This window comes from Artibeus jamaicensis, unplaced genomic scaffold (genome assembly GCF_021234435.1).
Source record: "Artibeus jamaicensis isolate MK-2021 breed Jamaican fruit bat unplaced genomic scaffold, CSHL_Jam_final contig_465, whole genome shotgun sequence".
NCBI classification, from domain to species: domain Eukaryota; kingdom Metazoa; phylum Chordata; class Mammalia; order Chiroptera; family Phyllostomidae; genus Artibeus; species Artibeus jamaicensis.
The window spans coordinates 13100650-13118288 of record NW_026521843.1 but is presented as its reverse complement, the minus strand read 5'-3'; the positions used below and the strand labels follow the sequence as shown (position 1 = coordinate 13118288).

General features: G+C 49.4%; 1 protein-coding gene across 3 annotated transcripts in view; it reads right to left on the bottom strand.

Moving 5' to 3' along the window:
- Positions 1–13192, bottom strand: part of EFR3B (EFR3 homolog B) — a 71357-nt gene extending 58165 nt beyond the window's left edge. For all 3 annotated transcript variants that reach the window (XM_037146784.2, XM_037146785.2, XM_037146786.2), the window contains exon 1: positions 13004–13192. In XM_037146784.2, coding sequence (XP_037002679.1) covers positions 13004–13010 — 7 coding nt within the window. In that variant the 5' untranslated portion in view covers positions 13011–13192. The remainder of the gene's footprint in view (positions 1–13003) is intronic.
- Positions 13193–17639: the final 4447 nt, after the last annotated feature.

Here is a 17639-nt window from a genome sequence, read left to right as displayed (position 1 = left end):
AAAAAATTAAAGTATCTTTTAAAAGAAAATGCGAAAGTCGCCTGTGGTCCTATCATCCTGAAATAACCCCTGGTCTGTGCTAGAGGGTTCCTTTCTGGGCTGGCAGACAGGCATTGATTATAGGCTGGCTCCCTGGTGTGGCACTATTAGCTTTTTGGTGAATAAATAAAGCGCGTTGCTGCTCCGCTCGGAGCAGGCCATTTGGAGTTACTAGGTGCAGGGGAGCTCAATCCAAAATCGACCTGCCGAGGAAGGCGCCCACCGTGGCGGTTGAGCCGGGGCTGACATCCGAATTCAGGGTTTCCTTTCTGCCTGCCCCCGCGCACTGGCAGCCACACGGACCCCTCCTGGTGCCTCGGTCTCACTGCTCAGAAGGGTAACGGCAGCTCCTTGAGACGCACCCCCCCATGCCACTCACTCAGACCATCTGTGCCACAGCCTTCCAATCTGACCATCCTTCCTCCTGCCACTGTCACAGAATGCAACAGACACGCCCTCGACCTTACTGATAGGAATTTTCTTTCTTTACTCAAAATGGCATTTGAATGGCACACAACTTGAGCTGGCATTTTCTGGAGATCCAAAGCCTGTAATGACGTCAGTGCCTGGGTCTCCTGGTATCGGCGCTCCTGAGTGACAAGAGGACTAGGGCTAAGTCGTCTGCCGGCCTGACAGATGCCACTGATGAAGGGGGTGGCCAACTCTGCCCGGGGCGTGTGTGCTGTGTGTGTAGGTGGGTGAAAACTTTGAAAACTGTGGTCAAATATACGTAACATAACAGTGGCCACTTTAACCGTTTCAGGAGTTGCCCCTCACTGCCACCAGGTACTTTGTCGTGCAGTACTCTCCACTGTCCTCTCCGAAATGCTTTCCCATCTTGCAAACGGACCCTCTGCCCCCACCAAACAACCACGCCCATTCCCCCACCCCCTGCCCCGGATCCTCAGCCCCTGGGAACCTCTGTGCTACTTTGTGCCTCTAGGAATTTGACTAACTGGGTACCTCGTGTAAGCAGAATCCTACAGTATTTGTCCTTTTGGGACTGGTTTATTTAACTTAGCAATATGTCCTCAGGGTCCATCCATGTTTAAGGATGAATAATATTCAATTGCATGTACATACTACCTTCTGTTTATCCACGTCCCTGCTGATAGGCACTTGGGCTGCACCCACTTTAGGCCAGTTTGAAAGGTGCTGCTGCGACCATCGGTGCGCCCGCGTCTTTCTGAGGCCCTGCGTTCACTTCCCTTGGTATGTGCCCAGAAGCAGAATTACTGGATCCTCAGGTACTTGTGTTTTTAATAGTTTGAGTAACTGCCCTACCGTTTTCCATCATGACTGCACCATTTCACATTCTGAGCAATGTACACGGGTTCCAATTTCTCCACATCTCACAACACTGGTTATTTTCTGATTTTTTATAATAATCATCCTAATGGGTCTGAAGTGATAGAGTATTGTGGTTTTGATTGGCATTTCCCTAATAACAAGTGATGTTGAGCATCTTTTCATGTGCTTATTGGCCATTGGTGCATCTTCTTTACAGAAATGCCTATTCAAGTCCTTTACCCATTTTTAAATCAAGTTGTTTTTGTCATTGTTCAATTGTAGGCATTCTTTACATATTTTAGATAGTAATCCTTTATCAGATACACGATTGCAAATATTTTCTCCCAGTCTGTGGGTTGCCTTTTCACTGTTTATAGTACACTTTGGTGCACAGAAGTTTTAGATTTTGATGCAGTCCAATGAGTAAGGGTGTTTTAAGTAAGAGCCCCGGTGGAATAAGAGAGAGCAAACAGGGATGGCTGTTTGTCTGGCTGTGCCACTTAGTGAGCAGGGTGACCCTGGACAGGCATTTAACTGCTCTGGACTTTATCATCATTACCTGAAAATGGAAGAGGGACTGGAATACCTACCACACCAGATTTTTGTGAAATATGAATGTATGTAAAGCAAGAATCATGGCACCCAGCACACAGCACACATCTCCTCCACGCCCAGCCTGGCTGCCCATCAGCGTCCATCATCTCACTGAACAGGACCCTGGGCTCTACACTGTTTGAGTTGGCAAAGCGGTCACGATCCCCACCTTACTCATGTGGAAATTGATGCACAGCCAGGTTACATAAAGAACCTGCGATCACAGTGCCCGAAATACCACCCAGGTCTTTTGAAACACCCTACTGTGGGTATAGCCACAGCCCTGCTTTCTCACCCACAGGACAGACCAGTCACTCTAAACATTTAAGAGGCCATCCAGTCCAGCTCTCCCAATGTGGGGGGTGAAACGAAAGCTGAGAGAGACGGAGAATCTTGCCCAAGTTTACGCAGCAGCAGAGCCCGAGTCAGGCCTGACAGCCAGCCCTCGCTCCCAGTGTGGAACGGAGGTCCCTGAAACGGCAGAAGAACAGCCTTGTACCACGTCCAGCCCCGCCCACGCCTCTCCTGAACAGTCAGCCCTGTTCTTCCCCGACAGCTTGTCTGGAGGAGAAGAGCACATTCCTAGCAGTTCCCTCCATCCTCTTCTCCTTGGGGCGAAACTTCCCGAGACATTCCAATGGGCTCACTGATTTCACCCACCTCTGGTCCCGGGCTGCTGCTAGAACCAGGCACTTTCAGGAGCTTGAGGGAGGCCAGGAAGACTCTGATGGTTTTTCCTCTTCTACTCCATCTGTGTACAACCCTCAACCAAGGCCAGCATCCCTGCCTTTCCGCCCGGCGCCCCTGCACTCCGAGCAGACCCCCAGACTGAAGGCACACCGGGCTGAACGGTGGTGGATCCGGGAACAGGCTGGCCAGGTGCTTCCTCACAATGAGAACTGGGTATTTCACTGCGTTTGCCTCAAGGGGCCTTTTCATCTTTCTTGTTTGGTAAAAGAATAATGTACACGACAAACGATATGAATGGAAACCAAAATAAAGATTTGCCTATAATTATAGCACTTAAGTGACCTTGATTTTCTAAAGAAAAAGATTACAGTGTTTAATCTGAGCTCTGCAAGCCAAGGAGGAAATTTGTGAGAATAATTCTCTACCTGCCTCAACCATCTTAGTGGCAGGCCAAGCAGCTGTTTCTCACAACTAACACCATCGAAGCCAAGAGGGGAAGTCAAGTGGTTATCTTCTGGCACAGTCTCTATTCTATGCAGAATTATAATCAACGTGGGCGGGCACCCTAAGATGATGAAATATTGCAATTTCACTGTAGGCTTCTTCCTGAAGCCTCAGCCCACCACCCTGGGCACCCTGGAAACAGGGCTGCCAGGTTTGTGTGTATCGATGTATGACTGACACTTAAAACTATTTGATAGTTTAATGCAAACGTCTGAGCTCTTACTACACAGCCGAGGTCTCTGCTAGATGCTAGAGAAACAAAGATGATTAAGATAGAGGTTGTGTCCTCATGAGGTTCGCAGATCTAGTGTATATGGAAGTAAATGACAGTCGGTGTGACAAATAAATGATAAAAATAACATCAAAGTATAAGATAGAGTGGGGAGACGAGAGACGCTTGGCAGGAGGCTGCAGAGCTCCGGGCAGTAGCAGCGTTCACACTGCATCCTTCTGCTGCAGGAGCATCTCTCCAGCACAAGAAGTGAGAAGCGAGACAGGGCTGGAAACGCTTCATTCTACTGCAAGTAGCGCCTTTCTAAGTGATCTCGTTCTTGTAATTTAGGGACACTTCTTCACATGATTTATAAATGTTATTTCAAGTGCTATCCACCTAAAAAGAAAGTTGGGACATGGGAGTATCTCTGAATAGTTATGATGAAGCTCGGGGCTCTGCTAAGCTAGGAATCTAAGACTGTTGATTCCTGGATGCTTTAATTTATCTGGGTCCTTCTGGAGTGTAATGAGAGAGTCAGCCTTTGAACCCGGAAATCCTGTAGTTGGATCACAGATGTGCATTACGGCACTGGGCTTAAAAGTCCACGTGGGGGGCCGACACCCATATTCCTGGATGAGAAGCTACAGCTAAACTACCCGTATTGTACCATGTATAATGTGCACTTTTTGACCCAAATTTTTGAGGGAAAAATAAGGATGCGCATTATGCATGGGTCGTGTCTGAAATACCTTGTATCTGTTCTTCTGTTTTGTAAATATTTGTTCCACAAAATTTCTTGTACCATAATATTTAAAAAATATATTAAAAAATAAATGCCAAGATTCCTTTATAATACAAAGAACAAGTATCTACATATAAATAAATAAATAATTGAATTTAAAAATTAAAATGAAAGGTTTTTTTTTCCTTGAAAACTTGGGCCAAAAACTTGGGTGTGCATTATTCACGGCAAATTATAGTACGTCAAATCTATGACAATATTCAGTTTGGAATTATTTTCTTGTAGTGAAATCTGCTGTTTGGCGTAAGGCAAGTGGCATTGTCATCAGATACAAAAGAAGTGTTTTAATCTCACAGGGAGCTCTGTGAATGTGCACTTAGGAGACAATAGAGAGAAGGGACTTCCACCTGCTGCCACTCTGTCACTTCGTGTCATCAACTCAACCACAGAAATGACATCTACCTCCAAAGGGCTGTTCCGACTTGAGGCAATGGACTGAATGACATGGAATAAACATTGCTGAGTTTCAGTATGCATAAGGATTTAGGCTGGTATAAGGATTTAGCTGAAGACATCAGGTCTGTCCTCTTTGCATCTAAGAGATTTTTTCTTCTTCCTGGTGCAGGGATGGAGGGACTGTGTCATGGACTGCCAACCTGCAGGCAGTCCTCTAGGAGACGAGACAAGGCTGTGCACCACTGGCACTGCAGGTGTCCCCTCTCAGGGACCCCATCCAGCAGGCCGACTTCAGAGGCAGGTGCCCAGCTCCCCAACATTGCGGCAGCTCTCTGCTTTCATCCTTATCACCAGACCCTGTGTCTAAGGATTTTAACAAACACAGTCTGAATACGACATACTCGTCCTTGTATGTAGGAATTGTCACTATTTCTGGGGAGGATGTGGTGGCCATGCCCCAGAAGCACCCATAAAAATTGCTTAGATGGTGATGATATCACCTTTCCTAGGTACAGAGTTCTGCAATATAAATACATATATAAAGACATTATCTTGTTTGACTGCTCACTACACAAGACAGACTAATTGTCCCCACTTTTCTGGGAAGAGAATGGGCTCAGAGAGAGACTAACTAGTTTTCTAGGGGCCTGTGGCAAGAAAGTGGCCATCTGGATTCAGACTGCTGTCCCTCTCTTATATACACAGCCCGGTCCTAACCTTACCTCCTAGAGGCAGCAATCAGTTCGCTGCAGCCACATGGGCTGGACCTGAAGAGGTAGGGAAGAGGCTTGAACTCATGGCCAGACTAGCAGAGAAGCGGAGCTCCTCCTGCTGCAGACAATCCCGTCTCTGCTCTCCTCCAGGCCTAGCGCTGACCAGGGTGTGCACCATTAGGAACACTGCCACTGAGGCACACGTGTACGCGTGTGACTCCTGGTGTGACAGCCGCCTGCCTGCCTCTCCCTCGCTCTCAGAGATGTATGCTCGCGCTTCCTTGTTCTTCATGCCGTCCTCGGCGCCCGCATTCTGTCCTCCACCCTCACCTACCTGCTGTCCAGGCTCCTCTCTTATTTATTAATCTATCCTCCTTTAGGTCCCCAGGGCTCTTCCTGGAGTCCTTTTTCTCTCTGACAAAGTGTAAACAATGATTAAAAAAAAGGAGGGAAGGGTTGCAAGAGGCAGGAGCTTCAACCAGAAGTGATAGCCCCCACTGGCCCACGTCCCTCCGGTCAGCCACGCCTTCCACGCTCTCCTGCTCTTCCCAGTTTAACACGCCAGGCTATGAGACACAGTAGGCTCTGCAAAGGAAAGACCTGTGTTTTCAGGAACACGTAGAGTATTCTAGAGACAGTGGGCGTGAGAGGGCAGGTGAGTCCACACTCTGGAGCGAGGATGCCCAGGTTCAAATCTTAGCCCCGTCACAAAACCATGCCACGCGCGCAGGCTACTTAACCTCCTGGTGTCTCCGTTTTCTCATTTCCATAATGAGAATAATTTTCCCTAACTCATAGAATTTGGGGAAGGTTAACTCAGGTAACGCATAAAAAGTGTGCTTAGAACACTGCTTATCACATAGTCCTTATCACACGGATGGAAGCTAAGATAGCAGCAATTGCATTGGTCTTCATGGCACAGGGAAAGCCAAAGTACGTAGAGGGTCAGAAGTCACAAAGAGGTGAATTGTTAGATGACCATTCCTCCTCCTGTCAAGGTGTCTTGAGCACCTCCTCTGTCCCAGGCAGTGTCCTGGGCCCTTAAGCTGTGTCTCAGGGAACAAGAGAGAGGAGCTCCCTGCTTTCACTTTCTCGGGGCTGGAGGTGAGTGGGAACCAGGACCAGAGCAATGTGAGTGTGCAGAGAGCTCAAATAAGACACATGAACAAGAGTGTCACCAGATGGCCTCCCCCGGTCATCAAGGGAGGGGCAGCTTCCCCAGCAAACTCTCAGAAGACACAATCACCGAGGAAGGAGAAATGACAGCCACAGCTGCAAAGGGACCAGAGCCTGCGCGTCCTGGCTCGATGCAAACCAGGCAGGAAGCCCAGAGCAGAGCCCGTGGCGATTTCAAAGTGAGGAATCAACCCACAGACGCATTTGGAGCAGTCTTCATACTCTACAAAGTGGTACAGAGCAGATTGAGGGAACTGTATTTTTAAAAGAAAAACCTAATTTAGACCAACATTTATAAAATACTCCTCTTTTATGAGGAACTCAGGGCGGAATTTCTGTCAGCTCTTAGCATCTCAAAAAGCTGTATTTGTCCTCAGTAACCGCATTAAAAAATTTTTTTTGTAAATGCTATGAGACTTGCAAATGACTTTCTCCCTCTTTAGGGGCCTGTGGGAAGCTCAAAACTGAATTTTCAATAGTGCCTGTTGGCAGGCACTTTTTCCTGAAATAACCTATTCTTATTTTTTTTCCTGTTTTACTCATAGCTTTTCCTTGATTTGACCCCTTTATTTATTCTAGCCAGATGTGTACGTAAAATATATGCTGCAAATCCTCTTTAGAACAAGTTAGATTATAATACGTTTACAGCTCTGGGTAATCTAGCACTTATTTCTAAATACACCATTTTCTACACCTGCTTATATAACCCACATTGAATGTGTCATTGGAATGTTTCCTTTTTTTAAGTTTCAAGTCACCTTATCCCACATCCCCATCTCTCCCACCCACCCAGTCCTACTGCTTTTTTTTTTTTTTAAAGGAGCAAACACCTTCCTCTGCATATGCACAACTGGAACTGGTCCAGAGATTTCTTGCTCCCGGGGCCCCCACCTGCGGGGCTGGTCTCTCTGCCTTTTCCTCACTTCCACTGCCCCCCCACCCCCGACTGCACAGTGCCCTAGCATCCTTTCCCTGAAACATCATCGACCAAATCGGCCCTTTGACAGTCTACAACCTGCAGTGGCTCCCGCTGCCCACAGGGGTAAGTGGAAACTCCTAATCCCCGACGTATCTCCTTCGCCATCGCATCATTTGCACCTAAACTCCGCCCAAACCCAGGACGCTCCCTCCCCTCACTGTCCCTGGACAGGTCCTCTCTTTCCCCACCTGCGTGCACTTACAGTGGTGCCCCCACCTGGCATGGCCTCTGTCCCTTCCCCACCCAGCTCAGGACCCTGCACAGATGCCCGCTCTCCCCCGAAGCCCTCCCAACAGGTCCACCTCAGAGTGGTCTCTTCCACTTCAAGATGTTGCTGCTGCCCCTCATTTGATGACTTACTCCAGCCCACCTAGCACAACTGTGCAATTTTACTGAACCTGTCTTTATATCATTAAATTTCCTGCACATTTAACAACCTGTCTGAAATAGAAGTCCTCTTGGTGGAAAGGACTCCTATGCACTCCCGTGTTCCCCATGATGCCCTATGCAGAATCATATGTAGCTCACACTTCACAAATACTTGGTAAGTTTATGCATAGTTCCCTTCAAAACATAAAATATAAAGCAAATGACAGGTAAATAGTTAACTATTTCCTCAAGAAATGAATGAACCCTGACAATTCACTACAATGCAAATGGTTAAAAAAACATGGTCAGTGTTTAACTCCACTAGTCAGAAAGAGTACGAGTTCAAATGATCTAATTTTTCTATCACATTATCAAAAATTGAGGGAAAATCTCAATGTGTAATGCTTTTGAGAGCACAGAGAGATAGGATGCATCTAACTGCCAGTGGTGGTGGAACTGATACAAACTGAAAGCAGTTTGACAATATATAACAAATATTTAATATGTTCATATTCCTCGATCAACCCATTGGAGGACTACAAACTAGGGAAATATTCCAAAATTTAGAGAAAGCTTTGGGTACCAGGTACTCTTCCCAGAATTATAACACTGAATCTTTATGTATAATCTAATATAAAATAAGGAAATTATACATCATCTAGTGGACAGTTATATAGTCATTAAAAATGGCAGCCAACAAGTTTTTACTAACTTGGGGGGGAGGCTTATATTCTAATGTGACGTTAAAAAAAACTGGAGTGCAAAATTATGTAAAATTAATATTTCCAACCACATAAACAAATGCATGGAAGGAAAGATACCAAAACAGTAAAAGCAGTTATACTTGTTTGTAGTTTACTGTTTTTTCCAGACTTTCTGGAAGGATTGAATAACTACCAGGAAAAAAAAAAGGTTGCTTTGTAAATTAAATTTTCCTCTTGTGTGATACAAGAAACAGTCTTACAAGTGCTGACATAAGTTTATTTTAATTTTTGCCCTTTAAAAAAATTTTTAAGAAACAGGAAAGAGAAAGTTGAAACAAGGGGAGGGAACAGTGGGGACAGCTCTCCCACCCTGATTAATCCCTGCCGTGCGGGGGACACTGTCATCTTTGTAGAGCCAGGCAGCAGGCTCAGAAAGGGCTGGGCCCAAGGTCATGGGAGGCCAGCTGCGGGCTCCCTGCTGCTCCTTTGCCATCTGGGTTCCCACAGACAGGATCTGAACAAAAGAGAAGAGAAAGGGGCAAACACAGGCGAGCACGAGATCCTGGTGGTAATTTAGATAGTCATACATAAAAGGTTGGTTTTAGGAGGATTCTCGATGGTTTTTTTCCCTCCTACTCTCCTGTCCAGATGTTCTCTAAGGCAATATTAACTTTTTATTTTTATTCTTATTTTTGTGCAAGAAGAAAACTACAACTGTTTGAATTCACTAAACCATAGGCAGCTAGAGAGAGAAAACAGGCTCCTCCCAGGAGGAAAGGAGTTGGGGTGGGGTGGGGGGAGTGCCCGGAAGGCGAGGGGGTTGGACTGTGTGTGTGTGTGTGTGTGTGTGTGTGTGTGTGTGGCTGGGGGGGCAGCAGGACCCATGGAACTTTCCCCAAGGGTGAGCCTTTGCACCCCGGGGAGTCGGCCCCACGCTGCAGTGTCGCCACACCGTCCACATCAGCTACAGCACACACGCGTGCTCTGTGAAGCACACTTACGGAACGTCATAGCCATCGCTACTTTCCCTACAGTCAGCACTCTCAGCCACACGGCGTGAGAAAACACGCTTGTCGGGGATGAGGCAGCGCCTGCCAGTGAGGGGGATGCGTCAGGGCAGCCTCTGATTGAGTGGGACCTGGCCACACAGACTGCGGCTTTGAGGAAACCCTTTCCAATCCTCTACTTGGCCAGCAGGTCTGATGCTGGAGGGTGGCCTTTCTCAGACAGCTCGGCCTCGCCTCAGTGGCGAAGCAGGATGCTCCTGGCCAGGCCCAGCATGGCTCCGTCCCAGGAGAGAGGAATAGGGACACTTCTGGTCATACGACTCCACCACAATGAAAAACAAATGGGAATCCATTTTTTGCACAGAATTTGCCCACAATCTTCCTACCCACCCCCACCCTCATGCTTTTATTTTTCCAGGTCCCCTGTCGATCTGTGTTCTCAGCTATAAACAAGACTGTGGGAACTCACCCGTGTCCTTTTGGACAGCCATTTCCAGAAAGGGACTGAGGTTTAGAAATGAGTGAGTGGTAAGGGGGCAGCTGGGCTGAGTTTGGTGTCTTGAGTGGCTATCGAGGTCACGGGGACTTGTGTGTTTGAGGTGGGGCGGAAGGTGGCACAGACACGCATCCTCAGAGCTGGCAGAGGAGAAGAGAGAAGGGGAAAGGCCCAAGACCACCCGAAGGGGTCAGGCTCTGGAGCAATCTGTCCGGTGAGCGCAGAGCCTCTTCCGAGGCCCTGCCAGAGCCAGTGTCATGCGTTGGGCTCACAACCCACCTGGGAGGGAAATGTACATCTCGCCATTTTCTCCTGAGATACCAGTGCAAGAGACGACCCATTTGCCCATGGCCTGGCTCTGGACTGAGATGGGCAGACCCCAGGTCTAGGATTCTTCCTGTCCCAGATTGCACTGTGTCCTCTAGCAAAGACGAAGGGCCCTCGTTCCCCACAAAGACAGAGGGAAAAGGTGGAGGAGACCGAGGGCACAGGAAGACTGAACGGCCGGGCAGAAGTAAGGTGAGGAGGGGTGAAGAGGGGACACGAAGATCTGTCCAGAATCTCCGAGCAGTTGAGAGGTGGGGCCAGAGTTAGAGTACATGAATTCACAATGAATCAAGTCACCAAGGTGGGTAGTCAAAGGGTCACTGTTACCTAAAGCTCTCAGGTGACCTTTGGCTCTACATGGGGAGCTCACTGCTCATTAGTTAGTAAAATCCGGGGTGGCCTTTTCCTAATGAGACTTTACTGAAGGCATTGTGGGGGCGGGGGGAGGCGTGCGGATCTAGGAAGCCCAAGTTTGCATCTTGCACTGTCCTATTTAACCATGTTACCTTGGACAATTTACTTGGGAAATACGGGAAAATAAGAATGAAATATAAGAAGCCTGTGATTCTATGCCTTTCCATCCTCCCTATCTGTATCTTTATTCTTTACTCTATTGACTTCTGGGGAAAGAATTATTACAAGTATCACATGAACCCTTTCTTTTCATGGAAGTCAAGAAAATACTAAAATTCAGACTGATGAGCCCCACTCCCCCCATTGAGAAGTGAGCTCCCTCTCACACCTCCAAAGACAAGGCTTTGCCTAAGTGAGACACAGTAATAATCTCCCAGCGGGCACTGGTGTGACTTTCCTTTGCTGCAGGCAATTGCCCAGAGGATTCCCTCTATAATCTTTCTATGACTCATTCAAGGGTAAGTACCATCTCTGTTTGCACCTGGAGGAATAAAAACATATTATAAAAGAGGAATAAAAATCTGTGCATATCTGAAAACAGCACCCAGATACGTTGGATTCTCAGTTCACTTTTCTGTACCATCCAGTTCTTCCTTCCCTTGCTTCCTACAGTAGAGGCAGACAGGGACCCCAACCGACTCAGACTAAGCACCACACAGGGGCCCTGGAGAACTGAGGTTCCTAGTTCTTACCCGGTCTGCTGGGCCCTATCCTAACTCCGTCCCCACTGCAGGTGCCCCTGCAGTCACATGCTTTTGTCAAGTGACCTGCAGCAGCTTCAGGCTGCTCACTCTGCAGAAAAGAAGAGGGGAAAACAGACTAAGAAAATACAGCTCTCTCCTGGGAACCTCGCAGCCTCCTAGCTTATAAAACAACGGCCTTGTTACCTTTCCCCAGAGTCCCCGTGGCCAGCAGAAGAGGCTCTGAGCTCAACCTCGCCTCCCACTCTACTGCCCCCTCGGATCCACCTCAGGGCAATACTTGCTGAGGGAATATGCTAATGTCTTGACCTGGTTCAAAAGTGCAGACGTAATACCAACTGGGTAGAGATGGAGATCGATGAAAAGGTTCTCTCTGTCAACAGTGAGGCCCACTGAGTGCTGAGCCTATGCACTAAGCTCTCAGCTTTTTCTGCCTCCAACAAAGTTTGTGACTCATAGTCTGTTTGTGGTGAGGCAGCAGAGCAGCCTCAGTAGAGCAGCCTCGGTGGTAGGTTAAATTGGGAACACACTCTTCTCCCAACACTCACCCCTCAGGTGTGCCCTGGGCCCCTACCTGGCAGTGGAGATGGGAGGTGAGCACAAGTCCAGTTCTTTAGCTGGCCGGAGAACAGCTGTCAGAATCTGGGTTCTGATGGTCTTATGTCCATCTGGATCCTCTCTCCCCCCCATCCCCATCTCCCCCCCCCACACACACAGCAGTTCAGATGCTCTGTAATGCAGTTGATTTCTAGTGCTCAGGGTCTGCTGCTCCACACTTTAGAGCTGGAATGTGGGACCCAAAAGCTCCCTTTTCCTTCACCCGTGCTGCCTCCAAAACTAGAGGAATTCTCGCCAGTGTGAAAGCAGACCTGTGCACCCTGAGGGTCTAACTGTTGCACGTCAGTTAGGAGATGGTCGAAGACGGCAAGAGGGGTCAGGGGACAGGCAGAGGGAGGCTACCCAGAGCTGCGTGGCGCCCTCACCAGCGTCTCCCTCCTCTGTCCCTGTGGAGGGCCAATCTGGAAGTTAGGGAACCTGGCTCCCACAGGCGGCAGGGACAGACAAAAGCCACATCCATCCAGGGACAGCGAGCCGGGGCTCCCAGGACTGGCTGGCTCCCCAACCCTCTGCACCGCCGGCGCCGCCTCCCACATCCCGGCAACCAGGCACAAGGCGGGCAGCGAGCGTCCCCACTGCAATCTGGAACCGGCTTTCCGCAGAAAACTCCGCAGCACCACCCGCTTTTGTTAATTCTGCAAATGCTGTCACACATGACCACCTCTCGGATGCTCAGCTCCAAGGGAGACCCGCTTTCCCCAGAGCCCAGGCTCACCCTAGCCCCCACCCCACGACCGACCAACGCCCACCGCCCCAGCGCCTGCAAACCACCGGCCCGGAGGACTCCAAGACCCCAGGGTGCCCGGCCCTGAGCATTTCTGTCCCTTCGGCACAAACACACGCGCACAGAGCAACAGAAAGAGACCAGCCGGGCTCCGAGCCCGCACCCCACGGCCTCGTTGGAGCCCCGCGCGCGGGGACAATGGTCCGCGTCCCGCAAGTTTGCCAGCCGAGGCAGAACCCTCCTTACCGTACATCTCCACGGGGCGAGCACCTCCCTCGAGGCCCCGTTGCGGCGTCGCCTGCAGCCAGCCCCCGGCAGCGCCTGCCTTTCATTCACACCCAGCGGCGGATGACGGAGGCCGGTGGAGGCCGGACGCGGGAGGGCCAGAGCCAGGAGCCGCGAGCCCAGTCCACTCCCAGGTTGAGCGCAGCCGGCCTCCGCTCAGGCTTCTGGGCTGGGCGAGCCGAGAGGGGAGGGGCTATGCTAATGAGAGTCCCTCCCCTGCGGCTCCGCCACTGCCTGGCCGCAGACCCCGGCCGGCTCCGCCCCTCCCCAGGCAGATTCCCGCCCCTCTCCAGCCTCCCTCAAACCCAGATCCCAAGGTGCCTGGTCCGGAGTGTCTAGCTGCAGCGGTTCTTTGCGGAAGTCACCCACCTGAACTCCTGGCCCCTGTTCGGATGCTTAGGCCGTTGACCCAGGGCCGAGGGCCAGCAGGGGCGCCAGAAGGTGTATGTCTATTCCCCCTCTGGATTTCTCCAGGATTCGTAGAGTGAGCCAGGGGTGCAAGGAAAACGAATTGGGAAATAACCCTGACCCTCTCCTGTCCCCCTTAGCTAAGCCCCATTCTCTAATTAAACCTTCAGCTTTGCCCCTCCCAGCCACTCTCCGACCAGGTGATTGCTACCAAACAGCGTCCTTCCTAGGGCAGGTACGTAGGAAATGCACCCTACCCCACCCCCCAGGTGCTGCAGGAAGTCAGCTTGCTTTTTCTCTCCCAGATTTATGGGTGTCATTCCTTTGTAGCAGGAATCCTCTCCACCTGTGCCCCAGGGCCCACTGCTCCATCTTCTTGACTGTGGGAAAGACAGATCCAGAAGGACAGAAGGCTCACGCCCTACACTCTGGGCTGGACACCCCCTAGCCCAGCTCGGGGCTTCTCGAAGGCTTCTCACTCAGCCTCCTCTACATTCCACACATTCACCTTTCAATATCCACTCCTCAGTTTCTCCTCTTGCCCCATGGTTGAGGTTTCTACAAGAAGTTAAGGAGGGGAGGTGTAATGTCTCCCATTTTACGGAATAGGAAACTGAGGCCGTGAGAGGTTGGTTTGTGTTCTTTTTCCTAGATACACTGAGTTGTGTGTCTGTAAGCTGGTCATCTACTCTCTCTGAACCTGCAGGACTTTTGGGAAATTGATATAAAGCCTACATGACAGTACACAGTGGGCATTCTCACATGTATCTTCTCTCCTTCCTCACCCAAGGCAGCGACAGAGCCAGAAAGAGAATCCAGATTGCTGGGTGCCTGGAAAAGTGGTCTCTCTGTTGTACCCCAAACCCATGTTTTATGTTCCTCCGCGTCCTCACCAGCTCCTCCTGCTTCCTTGTTCTTCCCAGGTTTTGTTCCTGTTCTCACCTCTTTCCCTCTCTTAGCAGCACATGGGAGTCCTGGATCCACCCCCTCCCCCCGCCACCCACCCCAGGGAAACCCTGGGAAGGTTCCCGGAGCTCACATGTAGTCTGGGCCCTCTGACAACTCACAAAGGCGCTCTGTCTCTATTCTCCAGTCCTAGGACCAAGTCAGGTGGCTTTGAGATCTGCTGACAGTCACATCTGAACCAGGCAGAAAGGAAAATCTGGAGACTAGCTTGGTCTGCACATCGAAGATACTCCCACCCCACAATCTGTTAAACACAAAATGTACTAATTATTCCCAGGTGTCTTCAGCACAGTGGTACATGCAGTGTCTGTCCTCAGGAGTGAAATGTCTGGCAGGGACTACAAAACAAACACCGATTTTAAAAAAAAAACATGACAAGAAAGAATATAGTAAACTGTTCACGAGAGGCACAGACCTCTATTTAGACACTCATATGACTGGTAGATTAATTTATTCTTTTAATGAAATATTTAGTGATCACTCCTGATTATGTGCTAGACAATGTGAAAGGTACTCAGGAGACATGCAAAAATTATATAAAATTTAGCAAGTTCTACGGTGGAGGTTCACAGAAGGAACAGGGTAGAATTTCATGAAAAAAAATTCAAGATGAGCTGCGGAAAATGGGCAGGATTTCTCGATGAGGAGATACAATGTAAATATTGTCATTCTGGCCCTAGGGAAAACAATTTGCAAAGGTCAGGATGGTGGAGGGGAGAGGGTGGGTGGGGCGTAACCTAGACTCCGCCTGCTTGGAGCAGAGTGGAGGACTGGGAGCAGAAGCAGAAAGGGGGGATGGAAAGTCACCGAGGGCCATACTGGGAGGGCCTGGAGGGCCTGACCCAAAGGCCTTGGTGTTAGATCTAGGGTTGCCAGATTTAGCAAATAAAAATACAGGATGCCTTTGATTGCCAGGAGGTGGAGGAGGGAACAGGAGGATAAATGGTGCCAGAAGGAGACTTGACTTGGGGCGGTGAACACGCAGCACAGTGTACAGAGGATGTGTTGTGAAATAGGACACCTGAAAACTGTATAATTTTGTTAACTAGTGTCACCCTAATAAATTCAGTAAAAAGGGGAAAACAGAAAAATACAAATGAACAAACAAAATACAGGATGCCCAATTAGATTTAAATGTCAAATAAAATTTGTTTGATGTACGTGTCAAGCAATAGTTGGGACATAATTAAACTAAAAAAGTTTTCTCGTTTATCTGAAATTCAGACTCAGCCCAGGTTTCACTGACAATTTTACTAGCACCATCCTTCCAAGGGTGCTCCTGGATCTTCATGAGTGACCGAGGCCTGGAGTGGTCCTTCCCCCTCCCCCAGTCTGTGTTCCCAAATAGAACTGTGCCACACTGGTATGTGACTCCCAAAGGCACAGGAATGGGATCACTCTGGCTGGCCTGCAACATTTGGCATGGGGCTTTGCCAGAGGGCTGAGGTTCCCCTGGACTCTGTGTCTCTAGTGGTGAAGGACTCAGCTCACACCCAGCCTCTCTGATGTGCAGTCAAGATGCTGAAGTGACATTTGAGCAGCAACTGGTTCTGCTGTAGAAGTCTAAGGTGAGGGTGTTACTCCCAGATGAGGAAGCTGAGAGCTGGGGGAGTATAATCTTCTCACTCATGACTTAAAGGAGTAGAACCCAAGGGTCTCGATATCTAAAAGAATGTCACGAAGAAATCAGTGTCATGCAATGTCATGCAGGTAATCAGTTATTTAGGCAGATCAGGGGAAGAAGAGAAAGTCAGAATCAGGATCCCTCTCTTAAATAGTTTCGTACTTATCTGTAGAAACCTGAAACACAATGATGGGCAGGACAGGAAGCAAAGTGGGAAAGAAATAACATTTCCCACGTGCTCACTCTGCCACAGGTCTGTGCCTGGTGGGCAGCACAGATTATCTGATGCAATACCTCAGTGACCTGGCAAGATCAGTGCTATTATTTTCAGTTTACAGCAGGGAAACTGAGGCCCAGAGAGGCGAGACCGCTCTTTAGCATTGGTCGAGCAGGAATTCAAGCCCGGGCACTCTGCCAAGACCCATTTTCTTTCCAGCACACATGATGCCCTGCAGTCCTCCCCGACACCCACATGACAACCGGACTTTCAGCAGAGTTCTTCCTAACAGTCTGATGTCCCAGGTCCTCTTCCCTCTCTTAGCTGCCTTTGCTCTCCTTCCATTTCTGTATTTCACTCCCCCATTACCTGGGTTTGCAGGGTAGAGAGTAAAGAGAGTCTCAGGCTATCCAGACCAAAACAGGGCTCTAATTTCCAGCCCCCTCCTAGACCATGTGCCCTGGACCCCCTCTGGTGTTGGCCAAATCCAGAGCCCAGTGCCCTCCTGGGATGGGTGGGTCAGGCTGGAGGAACTAAGCCTTAGAAAAGGCCATTATTCTTTGGCCAAAGTACACCCTACTTAACACAGTCACCATAAACAATGTCTTTTGCTGCAACAGCTCAAATGATGCCATCTGCCATGAGTAAGCACCATAATTTCCAGTTTTGATATGAACTAGAGGTTGAATTTCCCTGCATGACAGAGAGAGAGAGGATTAGAATTGAGAGGCAGTCTACAACTGTCACATAAAACCCAGGACCCTCACTCTCATCCCAGTATCCAGGGCACAGCACCAGGCCTGTCCTTTAGTCCAGGAGCCTGGCTTCCTGATGCTCCAGCCTCACACAGCCCCGCCAGCTGCACCGTGTCTGCGCAAAAGCCTCTAATCTCCCAACCAGCCACACAACTGCGGCAGCTCTTGCTCCCAGCACCAGCCTTGAGCAGCCAACAGCTTTAAAGAACCTTCCAGACGGTGCAAATGGGGAAGAAGATGACAGCCCCAGGGGATATAGCTTCAGAGAAAAATAAATCATGAGACCTAGAGAAGGGCCCAGGGAGGACCAGAGGGAAGAATGTGCCCCCAGGGATTGTCTGCTAGCTGATTAGCTGTGAAGCCTGAAATAGAACTCAGGATTCCTGACTCCAGGCCGGATGACTTGAACTCCTGGCACCTCTCCCTTAAAGCAGGTATCTTGACCTACTTCTCAGAAGCCGCAGGGAAAGAACAGCCTATAAAAACAATACCCAAGTATAGGAGCAGGTAGGTAAGCAAGGTTGGAAGAACGCATCTTCACAACGCAGAAAACAGCTCGGAGCCAGGTCAGTAGGACGCGCTCTTGGCACAGTTCCTGGGAGCAGCCATGGGTGTGGGAGGGACCCA